A 23,503-nucleotide genomic window follows, 5' to 3' on the forward strand; every position below is an offset into this window, starting at 1 on the left:
TAAAGATCGGGTGAAAGAGGGCTTTCTCCTGGAATTTTCCTCCTCCGGTTTGTTTTCTTGTCCCTGAGCATCTTTTCTTATTTTTGTGTCTATCAAATAACTGGCAATATATTTCCCCACAGTTTAAAAACTCTTAACAAAGGACTAATAACCATTAAGCTTAAAAGACTTGGAGGAGGATAAATTAAAAAAAAAAAGAAAAGAAATACACATTTCTACAGTTTTGGACTAAGTCTATCAACGCCAGACTTCTTTAAATAAATATGTCAAGCAGAGACTGTAAAGGAGATGAATTATTGGCAGAATGGCAATGTAAGGGTGGTTTCCCGCCTGAATCCCTATGTTTGGATCCTGCCATTTAGGCTACAAGCAAAAGGAATGAAACTGAGTAACCCTCAGCAATTTTGTAAATGGTATCAGACAGATATTTTATCACATGCGGCCCCTTTTACTCAGGTCCCTCAGACAGCCCGCAAAGTAGCATCTTCTACGGGACCTACATCCTAGTCACCCTTTCAGCTCCAGTTGAAAGACTTCTCAGCGTTCCCTACTCATCCCATGTACAACCCACGTGCTCCTCCATCGGATCTGAACGTCACAACCCCGGGGGATTCTCCCGGGTTCAAGAAAGACGGAAGCGATCGACCCGCTCAGGGTCTCCATTGCCTGAACATGTCCCCTCCGCCAGAAGACAAGACCCGGAGCGCCGAGACGCTCGATCTCCGTTGCCTGAGCCTGCCCCCTTGCGCCCTCTCCAGGACTCGGAGTACCGAGCGGCTCGATCTCCCTCGCCTGAGCCCGCCCCCTCTGCCCAGCGCCAGGCGGCGGAGCGCCGAGTCGCTCGATGAGCGGGGGCGCTGCAGCAGAGCGGAGCGGTGGCGGCTCTGCGCCTTCGGCCTTCCCCCTCCCACCCTTCTTCCTCCGCTTCCCGCTCCCTCCCCCGCCTGCCCTGCGCTGCCAGCAGGGACTGCTGCCGGGAGCCCATCGGAGACCGCAGGTATCCCGCCCCGGCGCGCCTGAGCAGGCAGGAAGCCAGGCGACGCCCCTGCCTACCGCCCCCAACGTCCGCTGGGGCTGGGAACCGGCCTGCGCGAGGGTCGGGTCGCGAGTGGGGAAGGCCGGGGGCCCGGGGTGTCCTGAGGAAGGGGCGCGAGGACTGGGGAGGGGCTGGGGCGGCCGAGGAGCTTTGAGATCGAGTTGCCCTCCAGGGGGAGAGCTGTTCCCGAGGGGGCACCTGTACGGGGAGTCGGGGGCCAGAGTTCCGAGCAGATGTCGGGGTGCGTGGCCTGGGGTGGCGGCGGCGAAGGGAGCCGAGGAATTGGCCAGAGAGGCTCGCCTGAGGTCCTTCCTCGGGGGTTCGGAGAAAGCGCGCATCCCCGCTGTGCTTAGAATGACCCGGGGGTGGAGGTGAATCCTTACACGTAACAGGTTTTGCGAGTAAGATTTCCAGTCACGATTTGCGTGGAACTGTTACCAGCCGAGACTGCAGATGAGAAATGAGGAAGAACTGGCGAGGGGGATGGAGGCTGAGCAAAGGAAAGCCGTGCCCAGCCAGATTCGAGCTTTTTTAGCGAAATGAAATAGAGCTTGTTTTGTCGAGGTAAAAAGCCAGTGTAGATTAAACAACAGGTTAGAAGTGCGTTACATGTAAAGCCACGGAATAGAGAACGTACTACAGAAGATGCATACGAGAGATTTGAGCAAGCGGGGAAGTACACGTAAGAGTCGTGCGATGTTGACACTTCAGTGAACCGTGTGGTGTTCCATCCACGACGTGGAAAGACATCACGATGACTCTTACTACGTAGACACGTTAACGACAAGAATATTTTTGGTAGGAGGAACTGTAGGCAGAATGGAGTCAACTCTGATTTCTGAGTACAGTTTATTTACGCTACTTATTTTTAATCTGTAAATATCATTAGTTGCGGGTAGTTCCAGGGTAGCTCGTTTATCTATCTGCTGATTTGCTGGTGGTTTGTTTATTTGTCTAGCCTGAGTTTGCTTCCTTCCTCAAACTGATAGCTTGGATTTTAGAACTTGAATAAGAGGTTTACTCCTCATTACGTTTTAGTGTCATACCGTGTAAAGACATTTTGTGAATTTGCTTGATCCCTCTCTCCTGTTGGCTAAGATCAGCTTTTGCTGTTAGCTAAGATCAATATCTGTTATCAGCCAGTTGTTTCTTTTGGGCTGTCAAGGATATAAATATATCGTCCAGATACAGTTTAAATCTCATTTTCTCCAGTTCTTGCCTTATCAACTTTTTCCCGGTGCATTCTGTAATATTTCTGCATGAAATTTATTCTGAGATTAAGATGTAAGGAATAAAATGGGCCAGATGATTCTAACGGAAGTAATGTGGAATAAAGACCCCCAGGGCTGTGACTCATGCATGGATGGATAGCAGCTATGTTATAAGTGAAGTTGTTAGTTTAAAAACAACAGGAAGCTGACTTCAATGATATTACTTTGATTCGGGCTTCTCTTAGTGCCTTACCATCAATAAACTGATATCTAAATTATTTAAATATGTTTGTTTGTTTTTTATAGAAGATAGGTTGTTATAAGAAAGGATACCTTTCTAAAACAGAGTTCTAGAACACGATGGCAACTAAATGACTAAATATTAAAACTGATAGTGCATAGCCACTTATTGGTCTGTTTGAGTGGTGTGACATAACACAGTTATCTTAGTAAATTTTCTTAATGCTTACTTGAAAGAAGTGTCAAGAATAAAAGAAAATGCATTATGTAACTCGATGCTAAGAATGCTTCTGTTACTGAAGATGCATACATGGGTTTAGCACGTACTAAGCATCTTAGGCTTTTATAGATTTTTTTAGTCAGTCATCATCTGCTCCAAAATACTGGAAATGTATATTTGCATATAGCCACTCCCCTAGAAAAATTTGATTATGTTGCATACTCAAGTATTCCCTGGAAAAATCACAGTGCACATTAACATATAAAAGGCTGTGGGTGCTTCCACAGCAAAGGAGCACTGCTTTGTTTAACTTCTTTGTTTTTATGTATGAAAAAGCACATTTTCTCTCAGAAAATGTCTGTGTACCCAGACAGCAAGGAGGGTGTTTTTCCTCAGAAAGCAAGCAATTTTGCGGGAGATTCTCCAGGAGACACCAGTTGAGAGTCCTCTTAGTTCGTTTCTACCACTGTCTACTAGGAAATAGCCACAACTGTCCCCTTCTTCAGGTGGCCACTGAATAGAAACCTTCTACAGAAGATACGTACGTGACATTAAAGCGGGCAGTGAAGTACACATAGAGTGTACTTCCAAGTTACTGTACCTGATTGGCTGTAAATTGTGATGGCCACAGTCTCTTTGTTGGTTTCAATTAGTTTACTAGACTGGTTCACAGAATGCAGGGAGTCACTTTGCTTAAGTTTGCCAGTTTATTTTTAGAGACTGATAGAAAGGGTGCAGATTAATTATCAGATGGGCTAGATGGAAAAGTATGAGGAGCCCAGAGCTCTTCTGATCCTCCAGGTGCCCACCCTCTAGAAAGTCACATGTTTATATCTCAAGCACCCTGGGGTCTGGACCTCTTGGATTTTTGTATCTGGGGTCCCAACCACTTGGCTTTTCATGGAAGCTTCATTTGTGGGACTAGTAGATTACAATAGCAGCTGTCAGGTATCGCTTCTGCCATTAGCCCGCCAGCTTCTGCAGAGGTTGGAGGGCTGTGGACTGAAATAGCTGGGCCTTTTAATCCTGACTTGGTTTTTTCAGTGATAGCCTCCATTCTGAAGCTGCTTATAGACTGCCGGACACCTGTCAATCTCATTAGCATAACTCATTTTACCTCTCATGGGTATGGGGCTTTTGGGGTCTACATGTCAGGAAAAAAGAGGAAGGCCAGAGAGAGAGAAAACATGTACATATACACACATTTGAATATGTGTATACGTATATGTAGTGAGATATATATGTATATATGTGTGTGTGCATATATGTAAATATAGACTTGTTATTACCAGATTGTCACATTAGTATTTACAAACTAGCCTTTCTCTTGGAACACTAATGGATGATAGTTTATAAATGTTTTTGTATGTGTTATCTCATGTGACCACCTAACTTCATGCAGAATTCTGGGGAAATCACTCTTTTACAGACGAGGAACTGAATCATTGCTTAAGCAACCAATTAAAAGTGCAGTGACTAGAAGTATGCCACTGTGTTCTGACTGCAAGTGAAAATTATAAAGCTTTTTCAAGATTTAGGGACTATTCTCATTTTCTCCCTCTTTGACAGTATCTGCTCTCTCATGTTTCCTTAGGGGAATAACATCCATTTTTGTTCTGATTTTAACTAGTTCTTCAATCTAAGACTTAGCATATAGAGTGTAGTCAGTGGAATGGAGGAGAAGTAGTTAATTAGAGTTAGAAGTGAGGAGACAACTTTCATGTAGGGCATTGTACAATGTTAGGCACTTAGTTTATACCCCAAGTTCCTCATATGGTGAAATTTGTTTGTTTTTTTCCCCCCTAAGGTGGTGAATTCTTACTCTGTTGGGAAACACAGGAACATTTGTGAGCAGGAAGTATGCCTCCCAAGTTCAAGCGCCACCTAAATGATGATGACGTGACCGGGTCTGTGAAAAGTGAGAGGGTAAGTTTAGACTCTTCAGCTTTAAAGAAACTGAGTGTAAGTCTCATTCCCTGCAGATGATAGAAGAGCGTCTGAAATGCATGGAAACAGAAACAGGGCAGTCGTTTTCCTCTGCACCTACAGGGTCCTGCCTGATGCCCCATAATAAAGGGAAGGTTAACAGAGGAAAACTAGAACATATTTATTTGTTCATGGTTTTATTTTATGTGACATGTGGGCCTTTAGATTGAATATCTAAAAGCAGGGTGAGTCGGCCCGTTTTTATGCTGAGGTTTAATGAACATAGACGACTGTATGGAAGTGTAAGGCAAAGGGTGTGATCTAATTACGTAGAGAAAGGAGGAGGAAGAGAAACTGTTTCCTCATTTCTCCTTGGCCTCTGCTCCTTCCTTCCTGCTGGAGATGGGACAGACAGGGTAGGTCAGAGAATGCTTTTAATGATCAGTTCCTAGGTAGAAAGGTGGGGGCAATCAGGGCAATATTTTCAGGTTTTATGGCCATTTAAATGAGATGTATACAGTTCAGAGGATCTTGGTATTTTAGAGTTGGGCAGCTACTGGCACAGTCAGTTTTAAGACCTATCAGTGTCTCTGAAGGAGACCTTGTCCTCCCTGCCAGTCCTCCCTGTTCCATTCATCCCTTTAGCCATGGCGAGGAAGACTCAAGTGTGACTTATTCTGAACATTTTATAAAATGTAAGTGAAATCGTAGGTTGTGTATCTTATTGTGGTTGGTTTCTTTGACTCATAAAGTTTGCAAAATTTGTGAATATTGTATTAGTACCTTATATTCCTTTTATCTAAATATTGTATGTATATAGGTGTTTTGCCTGCATGTGTGTCTGCACACCATGTGTGTGCAGTACCCAGGAGAGCCATAAGAGGGCTTTAGATCCTCTGAAACTGGAGTTACAGAAGATCGTGGGCCATCATGTAGGTGCTGGGGATTCAGCCTGGCTTTTCTGGAAGAGCAACCAGTGTTCTAACTTCTGTGCCATCTAACCGGTCCCTTTATGTCATTTTCATTGCTTCTTGGAAGATGGTACATTTTGTAATTGTCTCACAAAAGGTTTTACTTGGTTATGTCTTTCAGTGGTTTAGAATATTACTAATATTCTTTATGCGTGAACTTACCAGGATATCTTTTCTCCACACCCCACCTTACTCTTTATTTGACATTTACATTGGGTGAATTTCTTGAAAAAAAAATATTGGCTAGACTTTGTGGTATTCCGGTCATATAAAATTTTGATTTTAATAGGGTCATTCATTTAATGTCAATAATACTATCGGACTTTCTCTGTGCCAGCCGTTCGCCTATGGGCAGTGAATACCCTGTTTCTTATTTTTGGCTGACTCTTTATTATCATGTGAACTTCAGTTTAAGTTTCATCTCTGCAGAATGATTTTCCACAACAGTGTAAACCCCATGTAGTCACCTGTCACTTTCTGCCCAGTCGCTGTTTGAATTCTAGCCATGACATTTGTCTCAGGATTACCCAGTACTTTGAAAGTTGAGACATAGTACAGCTCCCATATTAAATGCTCAGTATTAACAAGTATTTGTTAATGAACATTTCATAGAGCCTTCCTTTGTTACTCTTTAGTATGTGTTATATATTGATAATTCTACATAGACATACAACATATATTCATTTCTTCTGTTCCCTCACACTTGTGCCAAATTGGTTATTTTTCTCCTCATCTTTTACCTTTCCTTGGCACCTCTAGGCACCTTAGTGATTTACCCTCTTTGTTCTTCTTCCCTCTGTTTTTCAAATATTAACTGACTATTTAAGCAGCAATATTTAAATAAACTGATCCACCTTTGCTAGTGTACTTTTTTTTTCCCTTCCTGCCCTCACTCCTCACCACACACATCAGCACACACCCACTTCCTCACATCGTCCTCCCACACTCAGCCTCAGAACTTTTAATAGGACAGTCTTAAGCTCTCTTGGAGACTTCTTTTATGTTATACTTTTTATTAACTTATTGTCCACAATGACTTTATCGTCTCTTATTTTAATATTTGTGTGTGTGAATGTAAGCGTGCTCACCTGTATGTGTGCTTGTGAGGACTACCAGTCAACATTAGGTCTCTTCCTCTGTTGCCTTCCTCCTCATTTTTGAGACAAGGTCTCTCGCTGACCCTGGCACTTGCTGACTGAGGAGGCTTGCTGGCCAGAGAGCACCAAAGGTCCTCCTGTTTCCATACCTCAGCACTGTGGGCAGAGATATGTGATGCCACACATGGCTTTAAAACATGGAGGCTGAGAATCCAAACTCGGGTCCTTGTGCTTATGAGCCACCCCTCACCCCCCAAATGTGGTTACAGGTTTGAGTAGATCCTTTAATTAGATCCTCTGTGTCTTGTTTGTTTGTTTGTTTGTTTGTTTTTCGAGACAGGGTTTCTCTGTGTAGCCCTGGCTGTCCTGGAACTCTCTGTGTAGACCAGGCTGGCCTCAAACTCAGAAATCTGCCTGCCTCTGCCTCCCGAGTGCTGGGATTAAAGGCGTCTGCCACCATGCCTGGCTGATTCTTCTGTGTCTTAAGACTTATTTGTGGCTGGTCTAATTCTTGGAGGAGCAATGTCCTCAGAAAAGATACATACGTGATTGATTTCCCATTTCTGTAGAAGCAAATTACCCCAAAGTTAAAGCATGACAAAGCTACTATTTTATATTCTCTTAGGGGGAAATTGCTCCTTGAGACAAGCTGCAAGAGGCTCCCTGCCTTTCTTGGTTCATACCCTTCCTTCATCTTTAATCTCAGTCTCATAGTGTCTCTTTCTTGCCTCCCTCCTCTCTTGGAAAAACCATTTTCCTTAGTTGTGGCTTAAATGAAAAATCAGTAAGGACCTTAAGACTCCTCAGTTACCCCCGCCAGGTCTCTTTTACCTCACAAGTTAACAGTCACAGGTTTTGGTATTGGGACTTGGATATCTTTGGGGCACCATTACTCTGCCTACAAGATGTATATTATCTGTGTCTGAAGGTTTAGATTTCGCTTAATTTTAACCTCCTGTTAGGACCTAATGCTCTTCTTTAGAGAGATGCAGCACCATCTCCATTTCAAGGGAGACTTCCTGTTTGATAATGTGAAACTGTAAAGTTGCCTTGTTGGAAATTAGCATATATTTCAGGATAAGTATCTAGAAAAGCCTTTATCTCTGCCCTAAGGTCACCCCTTTACTCATTCTGTGTAGCCCTTGGACTCCACAATTCAGTGCTGCCAACAGAGCGGGTGGAGGCAGGAGGAATGGTAAGATTCTGGGATTGAACGCATTTTCTCTGGAAGATCAACAAACAAGGTTCCATTTCTTCTAGCTGCCACAGAGGCATCTGTAATTTACTGTTCCCTCTTTCTGGAAGCTTGTTTTTAAGAAATGTGAGCATGCTAGAGTTTGTAGTTCCTCTGTATCTGAAAATTCAAGGCCTTTTCATTTCTTAACAGAGAAATCTTTTGGAAGATGATTCAGATGAAGAAGAGGACTTTTTTCTGTAAGTTAATTTTTTTTTAATCCGGTGGTTGTAATTAACATACAAGGAAGTGCATCTAGTTAAAGTGTTCATGTGAGATTTGCTCTGTGCTAAAAATAAATCTTTATAGTATCATCAAAATAAAGGACGGGCACACAGTTGCCTAGACCTTCCCTGGCGCTCTCTGTAAGCTGTTGCTCTCCTGGGCTACACTCCTTTCTGTCACGGCAGAGTTTGTTCCCTAGGGTTTGATACAAATGAAACTTATATGTCGTGCCCCCCCCCACACACACACCTTTTTATACGTTTCAAGCTGGCTTCATTTACATGACCTGCTTATTTTGAGATCCGTCTGTGGGTCAGTAGGTCATGGTTTGGGGTAATATTCTATTGTATGAGTACCTACAGTCCATGTGTCCACTCACTTGTGTGGTTTAAGTGCTTTCTAGATGTTGGCTCAAACATACAAAACTGTTGTAAATGCTTGTGTGCAGATGAGAACACAAGCCAAACCCCTAGCTAGGCGTGAAGGCTTCTGCACACTCATATCTGTGTCCCAAAGTGACCACACCACAACTAGAGCTTTGGTTTGATTGAAGTCAATTTTATTTACATATCTACCCATTCCTTCCCATCCTTCCAACAGGGTCTCACTCTGTAGCCCAGGCTGTCCTCCAACTCAGTTACCACTTTGCCTCTGTTTCCCAAATATTGGGATTATAGATGTGTGCCGTTGTCTGTCTGTCTGTCTATCACTCTTTCTGTCTTTTTCTTTCTCACTTTTCCCTCCCTTTCCTTCTTCCTCTCCTCCCTCCCCCATCTCTCTTTCCTTTATTTCCTTGTTACTTCTTATATCATAAATACTGTAGTGAAGAAATAAGCCATTATAGTAGATTTAATTTATGTTTTCTTGCACAAGCATTATAGTTTGGACTTCTGAGTTTTGACCCTTTAGGCATTTTAAGTTTTATACATTTTATACATTGCTGAAGTAAGGGTAAAGGACTTTTTTCTGGCATATGACCATCTAATCATTCCAGAACCTTTTAATTAAAAGATTATTCTTTCCTATTGAGTTACCTTGGTGTCTTGCTGCAGTTGTGAGGAAGACTGCTTATTCAGGGCTAGGTATGTGTTTAGGAAGGACAACTTTGCTGCAGGAGTCTTCTGGCCAGGCGGTGTAGAGACACATGGTCATGATGGTCAACATGTCTTCTTTCTATCACTCTTTTTCCTTCTCACACTTTCCCTCCCTCTGCTTCTCCCGCTCCTCCCTCTGAACTTATAGGGCCCCGAGGAAAACACTGTACTGGGGACCTTAAGAGTCCCATACATACATCCAGCACTTGGAGTCTCTACCTCATGGTTCAAACCTCCTGGATAAAGAGCATATCAAGCCCTCCCAGGGTGACTCTTAAGGTCCCCTAGTACAGTGTCTTCCTTGGGGCCCGAGAAGTTCACAGATGAAGGGCCAAGCCTGTCTGTTGTCCTTGGTGTCACAGTGTGGCCCCTGATAAAGGTTTTCACCACAGTGCTGAGAAGAGCTCCAAGGTAGCCAAAGTCATTATGCAGCAGGCTCTTCCCTGCCAGCTCCAGGTGTGTGGTAAGTCCTACGTGCTCATCCTGATTAACCTGTAAGGAGAATGCTGCTGAGGGAAGATGGAGGCATCTCTTCAGGCCAACAGGAGACGCCTAACCCCTTCTCAGCCTGTCTGAGGACTCAGCCCAGGGCCAGTGTCAGTGCTGTGGCAATGTTGGGAAAAAGCTCAGCTTCCCTCTTCTGACTCAGTAGCTATAGTCACAGACCATAATTCTGCCCTGGTAGCACCAAGATTTGTATCTCACAGACACTGAAGCAGAAAGTATCCTGTCCATTTCCAACCACTGTTCCTCTCAAGCCTCTTGGTTTGTTTGGTTTTGGTTTTTGTTTGTTTTTCTTTTTCTGTTGTTAATAAAAATATTTTGTGACAATTCCTTGAAACTGAGTATGTTGACAGTGCCTGTAGTTCTAGTTATTTGGGAAGTGGGAGATTGCTTGAGCCTAAGTGTTTAAAATTTAGAAATTAAAAATTAAATAAAACTGAAGCCCATGAAGATTGTTGATTAGGCTACAATTCTAATCCGAGAGTGGGAATCGTATCATTTGGGCAGAAATATGAGATAAAATATGGAGATATTTTCTATAGTTAACACGCAGTTGGAATGTTTGGTTTAGTTTTGTTTTGGGGGTTTTTCTACATAGCCCTGACTGTCCTGGAACTCACTGTGCAGACCACACTGGCCTCAAACTCACAGAGATTTCACCTGCCTCTGCCTCCAAAGGGCTATGAGTAAAGGTGAGCACAGCTCTTGGAGTGGTTTTAACATAATTATTATTAAGTAACTACCTCATCTGTCACATTCTTTTTAATGACTGCTTTTCCATGCTTTTCTCTTGATTTATTATAATCCCTCTGATTCAGAATATAAAATATTGTGCTTTGACTTATTATTTGGAATAGAATGCTGGTCTAGAACTCTAGTATTTAGTTGGAGCTCTGAAAACCTAAAGGGAAAAACTTACAGAAGTTATGGCAACATGATATTTTCATACTAGTAAATGGTATTTTAATGAGTAGTTTGATTTTTTTTTCTTTCAAATACAATCTCTTACAAATGCATACTTTGACTTCCTTTAGAAAGTTTCATGTGTAATAAGAACCTATGTTGATTTTTTTTTTTTTAGTTTTGTGGTTTATACCTTATTCTCTATCTTCAGAAAAATATTCATCAAAATACCCTGAAGCTCCCATTCCTAGAACATTGAAATGGGTAGATCAAGGTGTTATATACACTTAACTATAACAAGATAATATTAGGAACTTGAGACTGTTAGATACTTCCTAGTGTTCTTTTTTTTTTTTTTTTTTTTTGGGTTTTCGAGACAGGGTTTCTCTGTGTAGCCCTGGCTGTCCTGGAACTCACTCTGTAGACCAGGCTGGCCTCGAACTCAGAAATCTGCCTGCCTTTGCCTCCCAAGTGCTGGGATTAAAGGCGTGCGCCACCACGCCCCGGCTGTTCTTTTTTTTTTTTTTTTTTAAATCTTTTTTTTTTTTTCAGATTTACTTATTTTAGGTATATGAGTACACTGTAGGTGTCTTCAGACACACCAGAAGAGGGCGTCAACCAGAAGAGGGCGTCAGATCTCATTACAGATGGTTGTGAGCCACTATGTGGTTGCTGGGGATTGAACTCAGGACCTCTGGAAGAACAGTCAGTGCTCTTAACTGCTGAGCCATCTTTCCAGCCCCTTCCTAGTGTTCTTGCATTTTCCTCTCTCTGTGTGGGTATCTCTGTAAAAAAAGATGTTCAAAAATATACTTCAGATTTTTAAATTTTTAGAATAAATTCGAAGTGAATTATATGTTTTAGTTCTTGAATTGACCATGAAGGTATTCATAGTCACAGTTTTATTGATACGACATTTCAGAGTTTTATGTAGAGAGGAGAAAATATCACTTAAGATTAGGATTGTGTGCTATGCAGTAGTGGCGCATGTCTTTAACCCCAGAATTTTGGAGGCAGAAGCAGGGGGATCTATGAGTTCGAGACCACCTTGTTCTACAGAGCAAGTTGCAGGACAGACAAGGCTAGACAGAGAAACCCTATCTCGAACAAGCAGATTAGGATTATGTAATCTGTACCTTCTCAGGAAGTTTTTTAACACTTGGAAGAATTAGATTATGGTCAATGACATGCACCATGAAGTCTATACATGATTATGTAGCATTCATTTCTACCAACACCTGTAAAATACAGTTTTGTATGATTAATGATGATCCATATTTAGAATCTAGCTTGATTGCACACATAGGTGTAATTCTGTGCTCATATTTGTGAAATATTGTCATTACTAATGTATACTGCATGTTTTATTTTCAGACGGGGACCATCTGGACCAAGATTTGGACCTAGAAATGATAAAATTAAGCAGTAAGTTCCTAGATACTCATTTGTTAAATTGATTGTCATAGTTCTCTGTAGACCACAGCTACCAGACTACAGTCTATGAACAGATCTGCCCATTGTTTTTATAAACAAAATTGTTTTGATTAGAACAGAGGCTATATCTATTTGTGTCCATATTATCCATTGCTGTTTTTTAACTACAGTAGCAGAGATCATGACACAAAATGCCTTTAGATTCATATTATATAGAAAAAGAGAGTGGCCAGAGGTGCTATTTCCTGCACCGTTGTCTCACACTGCAGCAATAATACCAAAAGGAGCCAGTAACTGCAATTCCAGTTTGGAATCCTGTGTTACAAGGGAATTGTTGCTAGACTTCAGCTAAATGGATTTTATTATAGTCTATATATGTAGCCTTCAGACACAGCATTCTTCATCAGTACCTGGAAGCTTTAAGAAACTGTCTAATGATGGTCTTGTAAAGTACACATGGAGTAGAGTGAAGCTGGCCTCACAAGCCATTATCTCAGGGTCTTAGTGGATTCACAGGACATTCTGCATTGTGTATGAGAATGTGCTTGCAAGGGTGTCTGTATGTAATTGTTAAGCCAGAGTGACTATCCATCCACATCATGTATCCATCTCTCATATCTAAAGTGTCACCGGAGTAGAGCAATCTAGAGACATCTGGGTTTTTTGTTCAGCCAGTATACTTTGTTTCCATCTGAAGTGCTTCTGCAGAAATGAATCTAATGTAGACTACGGCCCAGTGTGTCTTTGGAGCCACGCACAAATGATGTGGATATGGAAACTATTACTGCAACTTTAACAATCACAGAAGATTTTAATAAGAAGGAATTATTAAGTGATGTAGTGGTTCTTACTCTAGAGCTGAAGGCTGGCTGGATTTAGTTAGAAGTCAGTCATCAAACGAGCCAATTGTACCTTGATGGCTGAGTCTCATGAACACTAATCTCACACAACATGACTCACCAGTGTGTACAACGTGACACACTAGCCATGCCACATGCTTAAGGAAAACTCCCTGACATTAGTATATCAAATTGGTTATTTTATTCAACTAAGATGCATTGTTACCACTTCATTTATAATAATTCAGTAGAGTATTTCTCAGCTATATAGGTCAGTAACATTGTTTGGATATACATAAAATACGTAATTAAAAACAACCAAAAAAAAAAAAAACCCTCTTTTGCTCAACAGTACCTTTAAAGACCACAAGATGGGGGTATTAATGGAAAATTAGTGTTTTCTCTATAAAATAAAGAAGAATGTGTGTGTTGCAGACATGGATTTTTTTCTTTTAATGGAAGAGCATTGACATTATCAAGTACATGGCTAAGCATTGCATGCCGTGTAAAGTGTTTGAAAGACTATCACATTTAATTCTCACAAGTGAGACAAACTATCATCCTCATTTGAAAGGTGAGAAAATCCAAGGCTGAAAGAGCCTTCCTTGCAAGCAGTATTCACACATAGTAAGTGACAGGCTAAACTGCAAAGCAGCTCAAAAAGTCAAACCCCTTCCTCTGTGTGTCCGATGACCTTTTCTAGTCCTGTATGATCTAAGGCCGTGAAGCTGTTTTACCTCTCTGTAAGCTGTTTTAGTTCTTAATTTCCTTTCAGCTGTGGCCATATCTTTCTCCCACTCATCTACATAGCTTCTAGATCTAACAGTCTTCTTCTCTTTGCTGTCCTCAATTCTTTGAGCCATATTCAATTCACCCAGTTGAAATAACCCTTCCTCTTACATATATTCTCTAGATAGATCCAGTATCTCCCTTACCATGCCGAACTCATTCTTTTCTAAAAAATTTAAGTATATATTTTAAAATATATTTTATGTATATGAGTGTTTTGCCTGCATGAATGTGTATGTACCATATACATAACTAGTGCTTGCAGAATTCAGAACATGGTGTTAGATCCCCTGGAACTGAAGTTAGAGATAGTTGTGAGCCACTAAGTTGGTGGTAGGAACCAAACCTGGGTCCTTTGTAAAAGTAACAAGTGCTCTTAACTGCTGAGCCATCTCTTCAGCTGCCATACACACCCCCAATTCCTTTTTTACCCCTCAGAATTGCTTTGGATGTTTAGCTTCTTTACTTCCATATGAATTTAGAAATGTTTTTTCCATTTTTGTGAAGAATGTCATTGGAATTTTGGTGAGAATTGTACTGGCTCTGTAGATTGCCTTTCATAATACAGCAAATAATCTCTGAACACAGGAAGCCTTCTTTTGTTTGCTGTTTTCTACAGCTCTTCATCCATGCTTTAGAGTTTTCAGCATGGGGTCTTTCCCATCTTTAGTTACATTTATGAATTCATGACTTCAAAGTGTACTACAGAGCCATAGTAGAACACCGTTGTGCTGAGCCAAAACTAGGCACATAGAGACCAATGGAATAGAAGACCCAGAGGGAAAATAACTCTACACAGTCACGTCCATCCCATTCCTAATGAAGGTGTCAAAACATGCACTAGAGAAATGCTGCCTCTTTAATAAATGGTGTGGGGACACTGATATCTACCTGAGGAAGACTGAAACTGGGTCCCTTTCTCCTACTGTGCACAAAAGTCAGCTCAAAAATGAGTCTAAAGACCTAAGACGTTGGAACTACTAGAGGAAAGCACAGTGGGAGCATGTGCAGAGCAAGACTGATGGCTTTGCATCAAACCAAAGATCTGTGCAGCAGAAGGACAGAGTCAGCAGGACGGGAGAAGATCTTTGCCAGCTGCTCCCCCAATGTGGGATTAGTAGCCACATTAAATAAAGAAGGAATAGCAAAAGGCAGGTAATCTAGTTACTGAAGGACACTTGTGAAGAAGTACACATAGCCAATACGTTCCCAAAAGGAATGTACACCGTCTTCAGCTGTCAAGGAAATGTAAATTAAGACTACATTAAGATTTTACCTCAGCTGGGCAGTGTGGGCTCTTGTCATTATCCCAACTCTCAGGACGTAGAGGCAGGTGGACCTCTGAGTTGGAGGCCAACCTGGTCTACAGAGTAAGCTCTAGGACAGTCAGGGATGCACAGAGAAACCTTATCTGGTGGTGGGGCCGGGGTGGGGGGGAGACAAGGATAGCTGTGGGGGGCAGTGGTAAGGGATTCCTTCACACTAGTCAGAATGGCTGTTGCTAAGAAAAAGAAAAGACAAATATTTAAGAAGATTCAGGAAAAAAAGAAATCCTGACATACAGCTGGTAAAAATGTAAATTACTCCAGCCAATACAGACATCAATGTAGAAGTTCCTGGGGGAAAAAGTTAAAAGTTACCCTACACATCTGGACACCCACCTGCAGCCCAGTAGTGGACAGGCAGGACAGGAAAATCAGAAGTCCAGATGTGACCTCAACCAAGTAAGTTCTGAGTTTGAGGCAAGCTTGGATTGCCTAAGACCCTATCTTTAAAAAAAAAAAAATTCTTAAAACCTTGAAAATTGTATGAAAACTCATGCTCTAGCTGTGTTCCTTCTGGGTGTGAACACCCCCTCCTGCCCTCCAGAAAACCCCTCCGAGGCCATCTAGCACAGAGAGGTGTGTGGTGTCTTTCATCACAGCCTCCGTAAGAGCAAAGTTATGGGGCCAGCCTAGGCGCCCATCAGCAAGTGGAGTTGCAGGGTTCCTCTGTGTGTGTAGCCTTGGCTGTTCTGGAATGCACTCTGTAGACTAGGCTGGCCTGAATTCACAGAGATCCTCCTGTCGCTGCCTCCTGAGTTCTGGGACTAAAGGCATGCACCACCACACCTGGCAGCAAATGAATTTTGATTCAGATGTGAAGAAGAATAAATAACATTTACAGAAAAGTGGGAGGAACTGGGGATTACTGTGTTAAGTTATATATGTATGTTATGTTATCCTAAAGACAATGCCACATGTTTCTTGTGTGGAGTCTGGTGGGTGAAATGGACACAGGTAGGAGGAGAATAGGAATGAGAGAAGGCAGGGAGAGAGGGTGAAAATAGACAGTACAGGGGATGGATATGCTCAAAGTGCACTCAAGAAAAAGTCATATCCAAACCTATTTCATTGGGGAAAGGTGGGGGGTGCCAGGGGTTGCTGCAGTTTGCCTTGACCCATGGAGTCTTTTGCTTACAGCAGTTTGGACACATGACTATTTCTTCAATCTTTTGGTTTTATTTTAAAATCATGTATAGTATGGCACATTAATATCCATAATAACTATAATCTGTCAGATTGTGTGTAGCAGCCACAGAATATTTTGTTCATTTCTGTCTTACTAGTCAACATTTGTGTAATATACAGATGACTACCTGAAAATGTCACGACTGCCCAGGCTTACCCCAGACTCATATGTAGCTGAGGATAACCCTGAATGCCTGGTCCTCCTCTTCCATTCAAATACTAGGTCTAGGTGGACAGCAACATACCTGTGAATATTTTTAATTTTTTTTTCCAGAACGTCCACATTGATTTCTGTATTGGCTATGTTAATTTACATTCCCACCAATAGTATAAGGGTTCGCCTTACTGCATTCGCACCAGCATTTGCTGTGAGCACAGACTTGCTCTCATTTTTAGTGGTTAGAGGGTTTCCTGTCACTGCTTTACAGCTCTCTAGATACTAGGTCATTTTTACACACCCTAAGTGTTAACTTACCCAACACAGACATTTACAGTACTCCACCATAAGCCTGTGGTCAGTAAATCCATAGGCACTCTCACTTCCTGCTCAGTCCCTAAATGAAAAAAACAAAAAAACAAAAAAAAAAAAAAACGGTGTGACTGAACTGGCTGTGTTTAGCTTTAGGATTAATAAAGTGTGTTAGTTGTACATGTGAGTAGTTACATAAATATTCATGCCACTGTTCTTTAGTAGAATAAACATCTTTTGTCCTCTGTTTGGATAATTGGATATACATCTCTTGGAGATTCAGCAGGCATGTCAGATCTTTATGCACATCCCTGCTTGGTTGAGCTAGCTAGCCTTACAGCCTTCAGTAGAATAATGTGTGGATGGAGAACTCTGGGAAGCTGTGATGAATCCTGAAGACTGTAGATAATTCATGGGTATATGTAATGTTTCTAACGTAGGTGAGAGATGAGCTGATCAGTCATAGTAATTGCTCCTAAAATGTGATGGCACTGCCTCTACATCACCTATGTCTGAGTGGGCCCTCACCTTGTTTTTAAAGCACCGACCTTGACTAGCTCAAATAAAGGATAGTGCACTTTTTTCATAATTGTGTATGACTGGGCTAATTTGCGGGGAATAGTGTAGGACAGGACGGATGATCTCTCTCTCTCTCTCTCTCTCTCTCACACACACACACACACACACACACACACACACACACACACATACACATACCCACAATGACAAATACATATTCTTATTTGCTTAAATATATGTGGGTTTCTATGTGTATATAGTTGCTAATAGTTATTATGCTTTACACATTTTTTGAGTTATAAGGACCAGAGATTCACTTTATTTATCTTTTTATATATTTCTTATTTAATGTTTCTTATTTAAATATTATTATATAAAGTAATTTAAGATAGATATTTGTCTATGGATAGAACATCAGAGGAATACTAGACATGCAAGTATGTCTGTGTTTTTGTAGGAGGTAACTCCTAAATGACAGATAGCTGAGAACATCTGACTAATTCTTCAGCTTGTTTCAGTTTTCATTAACCACTCTGAGTGTGATTAGAAGAGGCTCCCATCACATAAGGAGGAGAACATCTTCATTTATACACTGAATTGTTTTGTTTTGTTTTTGCCTATTAGTGAGCATTTCCCAATATTCTTTGGTGCTCCAAGTTGTCTTGAATCTTGCCTAGGCTGAAGAGAAAACTAATGAGCACTGAAGAGTTACATCCATTGGGTATCCTGTGGCTCAGAGGGGTGCTGTACGTTTCCATTTTGGGAACTAGCTATTTCTCATTAGCCTTCAGTAAACCCGGTGAAGCACGTGGTAAGTCTTGTGGCTGGAGTGCGTTGCAGAGGAAGGTGGACTCTGATTACTAGTTTTAACTAGTCTTTCACTACTTTACTGACAAGAAGATGAAACATTTAGAGTCACACTGAGCATTCTGTCAGTGTCTGGTTTGCTTGTGAGCTACATTGAAGATAGAATCAAGACTAAAAATAAGCTGTCAGTTAAGTATTACTTTAAAGTGTATCTTTTGTCCTTAATTACTTGGCTATTCAGACCCAGAAATGGAAGAACGCTGCTTACTTTTATAGTTTAATGACAACTCTCAGTTCTCTGAGAATTTGCCACATCTAGTAAAAGTTCTAAAAGTGTGGGGTTTTCTAAAAGAAGAATAAATGTTACCTTTTTTTTCAAACTAGTGTTCAGAATCAGGTGGATGAAGTTATTGATGTAATGCAAGAGAATATTACAAAGGTAATTGAAAGAGGAGAGAGGCTGGATGAACTACAGGACAAATCAGGTACAGCCACTCGCTGCCCTTCTTGATGTTGTGACTGTGTGTAGCTAATGCTTACTTTCCGTTTGTCTGATCGCCCACCCGCCCGTGTTCAGGAATCGTGGCTTCCGAGATCAACATTCAGTTCTTAAGCTGGATTTCCATGGCTTAGTTTCTGCCCATTAATGTAAATTATTGTACTGTTTACTTCTTACTGAGACAAGAATGGAGAGTTTAAAACTTCGTTGCCAAAAAGTTAAATCCTCTTTTCTCTTGCCCTGTCATATTGATGCACTTTGTGTTTCTTCGGATGTCAAGATGTTAAAATCTAATCCATTTTTTTTAGTACTCCTTTTAAACTTGCCTGCTATTTCTATTTAGTCTTCCCTGGTACTCAGGTAGTCTGTATTTTCCCACAGATGTTAGTCTCTGTGCCCATGATTCCTAGCACACTTGGACCTCGCGTATTGTTTGGATGATGACTTACGCTTCCCTGGAAACTTAGCAACTGTTGTTTACAGGCAGATGTTAGTCTGAGCCTGTAATGGCTCTTGGCACATGTTAGCCCTTCTTGCTGTGTTAATGGTGAATAGCTGTATGCCAGATTCATTCTTGATAGATTTGCTTGATTTTTTTTTTTCACTCAAAATCAGTTATCTTTGTTTTCTAAAAATTAAAATTTTTTTTTGTGTGCAAATTTTTTCTAGAGATGTGCCAAAGTATTTATTTTGTTTCTGGTGTGGGATCTAGTGTGTACATCAGGGATCTGCCCATGGGCAGCATCCCCAGCCCCTAATTTAAAAACTTTTATTACATTAATTGTGTGCATGTGGAAGCTAGGGACTTGACTCTGTCCTTCCATCACGTGGGGCTCTTTGTGTCAAACTTAGGTCGTCAGGCTCTGTGTCCAGCTTATTTTTAAACTCTTATTTTCTTACCAGAACTAAGTTCGTGGATAAGAAGAGTTCTGGAAATCATGAGTGGGTGTCAGGGTGAGGGTGGGAGAGTTGACAAACTGACCTTCCACTGTGTTTTCCTTTGTTTTGTTTGTTTGTTTGTTTGTTTTAATGGAGACTGACAGACTCTGTGGGAACCAAATTTTAAGAAGTAGTATTACTGTTTATCTTTGTATGACTATATAAAAGAATGCTGTTATGTCATTTAATCCTTCTCTCTACCCTGTGTGATATAGAAAGCTTATCGGATAATGCCACCGCTTTCAGCAACAGATCCAAACAGCTTCGAAGGCAAATGTGGTGGCGTGGATGCAAAGTAAGTGAGGGGTGGGGGAGGGGCAGCGAGGCAGCAGCGAGTCTCTGAGCTTGTGAGGACAAACACTGGAAGGGCCTTGCCCAAAGCTTCCTCCCCTAGGAAACAGGAGCAGGGCAGTGCCTGAAAGGCTGCACTCAGCTCTCACCATCAAAGGGCCCTGCGTTGGTAGGGATTCAGCATCTGGACACGTGGTGACAAACACGTGCCCTTCTTAGACCCACTTCCACTTCTTCCTAGCTCTTGGAGAACAGTTCACTGTGTACAGAGTGGGTTTGAATTTGGTGTTTTGTTTTTTGTTTTCTGATGAGAATGAAAATTTGAGGAAAGTGTGATTTTGTTTTATTTTCATAGTGGGAAAAACAGTAGCAGTTTGTATGCCAGAGACTCTCCTAACAAAAGATTAAGGAAAAAGACTCATTTTATTCCTTCATAATTAAATTTTAATAAGGACAAATGGAATCACTGCATACTAATATTTCTGCAGAAATGAATTTCTCTCTTAAATATGAACAATCATGAAAAATATCTTGATTTTTCAAAAACAATTATGTCATGAGAACAAGTGTTTCCTTTTTCATCTTGAATCTAGGTATGTGTTTTTATTTTGCCAAAATCCTTAAACATGGATTTATTGTTTTTAACCCCTCATTTTAGGGTTCAGCAATAATTTTCTAAACCCAACTTTGCTATATGGTAAGGATCTCTTCGAAAACATGTCTTCGAAGAGAAAACATGAAACATGATTTACCTGTGAAATATTCTGTTCCCAGAAATAGAAGTGAAGGAGGACAAGTTTCATTGTTCTCTTCACAATGAATTTTTTTCCCATTTATTTTTGTTTGCTTCAGAGAATAAATTTTGTATTTTCTTTCATTTCTTCTTCTTTGCCTCCTCCTCTAATGTTTTAAAGAGATTTAAATATATATAGGATGGTTTTTTAAACAGGCAAGGCCTTAGTTTAACTTTGTGGACCACGGATAGCATCCAGCATCTAATAAACAGCATTATATCAGTAGCAAGTGCCTCCTCCCTAAGGGTTCTGTTTCTTCAGTCTCCTCCTACACTATCAGTCACGGTGTTCCTGCTCATCTGGGGAGGTGCCCCAGGCCTCCTATTTTTTGGATTGACTTTCATCGTAGTGATTTAGGAAGGCTATTATAAAAAAGGAGATTGGAAAAAAAGATATCAGAGGCTGCCACTGGGGGAAGGGTGTGGGGTGGTAATGGGCTGCCGCTGATAATGAAAGAGCTTTGAGCAGTGGTAGGACTGTGTCTGTCTATGACAGTGTTAGATAGATGGGCGCTGCCCCAAGTTAGAAACCCGAGGACGAGCAGACGTTTCAGTACAGGCTCTTTACACTTTTCTTGATATTTCCATTTCCATTTTGTAAAGTTCAGCCTAGTAATTTTATATTAATAGGACACATTAATATATGTTTTAGGAAAGCTACTCTTAAATTCCATGTTATTTAGAAAATATTTTTAGGTTAAATAAAGAATTGAAGTATATTTTAGTGTAAGCTCAGGTTCAAGACTTTTTATATTTTTAAGTTATAATTAAAAACCTGGGCTTTTATATCTAAATTCCAAAGCTTTTTGTATATTCCTTGCGTGACTTTGTTGGTGTCACGGCTACAATGTCACGAAGTGTTAGCAGTCAGTCTATGTTTAAAACATTTAATTCCTAGAATTTAACATTTAATTCACTAGAATGAATCAGCCTTTTATGATATTGAATATACTGATTTTTTAAAATTTTTCAAATGAACCTTATAAAATCTTGGAAATAAAAATAAATCACACACAAAATTAGGCAATATATCTTGATGGCCTTGTGTGTAGTTAGAACAGCCACTCTGAAGCTGTGGAGGCTCACACACTGGACTTCACTCTTTCATGGTCTAGTACATTCTTATGCACTGGTCCACTAGAACAGTGACTTATTTTAAGACTGGCTGCCCTGAACGCAGAGATTTCCAGTGAGTTCCCTGCCCCGAGTGTTGGGAGTAAAGGCATGATCACTCGTGCCTGGCAGCCACAGCCATTTTTAGTTATGTACAATGAAAATGGTGAACGAAAGCAAGGCTTTTGATTCATCAAGGAGATAAAATTAGTTTATATAATGTATGATTTTAAAAGACAATACAATGGTGATTGTGGCAGTTCCATGTAGAAAGATAACATGAGCTTAAAGTGTCAAGCGGCTGACTACAGTGTGATCTTAAGGCTTCTCCTTCTCACGTGAAATTGTCCATACTCTCAAGTTATTTAAGTATAATTATTCATAAAGAAAATGTAGTCCTAAAAATGGCGATTAAAACATTGTGAAGGAAGTAAGCTGAGATAACAACTCTCGGGTACTCAGAAAACTGCCATGGCACCTGCTGCCGTGTGTAACTGTCCCCCATGGAGCCTGATGCCATATTGATAGCAGTCCCTGCTCCATGGTTGTTTGCCATATTGTCTATATTGTTGCTTATCCACAGTGAGCTGTGAACTATTTATCATGGCTTTTAGAAGAGAACCACCAAATTCATTTTGCCTTACTATACACTCATTCCATTTTGCTGTTGGTTATTAGTCTCTTCTATATAATTTATCAATTTATTATCATAGATTGCCTATATAGGGACAACTCCATGTAGAGGATTTGGTATGATCCATGGGTTCAGGCATTCATGGGGCGAGAGCACATTTATAGGGAACATAACTGCAGATAAGACAGGACCATTTACATAAATAATACATGGCCTGTGGTTTCTCATCTAGTCCTGAGTGGAGGAACTGCAGAAAGTACAGTTGTGTGTCTCACATTAGAAGCAGGCCCAGCCCTGGGAAGGCGTCTGTTGGCTGCTTACTGTATAGTACAGCCTCAGGTAGTGACATCCAACACAACAGTTTTGGCTATTTATACAAGAATACAGAACAACCATCATGTTCATGTGAGAAGTAGAGAATTGGACCCCTCTCAGTGAATGTGCCTGTTTATTAATGAAGCTGTGGAGACTAGTAAGTAGAAGAACAGATAGTCTTGTCTGTATTAACACGTCAACTCTTTCATTTGCCTTTTTGTGTGTTCTAGATAAAAGCCATCATGGCTTTGGCTGCAGCGATCCTTTTGCTAATGATTATCAGTAAGTATTTACTGGATCACTGTTTCTTGGGCTATTGTGTTTTGTAAGGTTTAGGGTTTAATTTGGTCTTGATTTTTTTTGTCCCAGAGACATAGTCTCACTATGTAGCCCAGGCTGTCCTAGATGCCACTATGTAGCTCAGGTTGGCCTCTGGCTAGGGTATTGTGTTAAAAATCAGTTTAATTCCTTTTAATTTTAGTTAACCTAATATATGGAATTTCAACGTTGAATAATGGCATGACTTGACTAAGGAGCCAACCTTTTACCTAGAATCTGTCAATCTCTGAAAAATGCTTTTAAAATGTATAACTTATGTGATTATGTGTGCATTTCTGTAGGGAGTCTATAAGTTTTGTTAGATTCTCAAAGGATACTCCCTCTCCTGCCCCTCAGCCACACCCAAGACACAGCACAAAACTCAGCTGGTCTTTTTTTTAATTTATTTTTTTAAGGCTAAATCTGGTAAGTATTATACTTGGGACCAAAATACAATTTTCTGTTTATTGTTGTATTTGAGAGACAAACCCAGTTAATTTCTTCAGATGATTTTATATGTGTGCATATAGATTTGAACTGAATTTTAGTTCTGAAAGTATAACTCCTTCTCTG

The 23,503-nt window shown here is 40.7% G+C and overlaps 1 protein-coding gene across 4 annotated transcripts in view; it reads left to right on the plus strand.

The window, feature by feature from the left end:
- Positions 1-731: 731 nt before the first annotated feature.
- Positions 732-23,503, plus strand: part of Vamp4 (vesicle-associated membrane protein 4) — a 28,568-nt gene continuing 5,796 nt past the window's right edge. For 2 of the 4 annotated variants that reach the window (NM_001356527.1, NM_001356526.1), the window contains exons 1-7: positions 732-997; positions 4,515-4,633; positions 8,089-8,135; positions 12,036-12,086; positions 18,413-18,513; positions 19,682-19,761; positions 22,843-22,894. In NM_001356527.1, the coding sequence (NP_001343456.1) occupies positions 4,568-4,633; positions 8,089-8,135; positions 12,036-12,086; positions 18,413-18,513; positions 19,682-19,761; positions 22,843-22,894 (397 nt within the window). In that variant the 5' untranslated portion in view covers positions 732-997; positions 4,515-4,567. Of the gene's footprint in view, positions 998-1,044; positions 1,097-4,514; positions 4,634-8,088; positions 8,136-12,035; positions 12,087-18,412; positions 18,514-19,681; positions 19,762-22,842; positions 22,895-23,503 lie in introns of those variants that run through there. The other 2 variants (NM_001347125.1, NM_016796.3) reach the window with 1 other exon arrangement.

The sequence above is a fragment of the Mus musculus genome, chromosome 1 (assembly GCF_000001635.26).
Source record: "Mus musculus strain C57BL/6J chromosome 1, GRCm38.p6 C57BL/6J".
NCBI classification, from domain to species: Eukaryota; Metazoa; Chordata; class Mammalia; order Rodentia; family Muridae; genus Mus; species Mus musculus.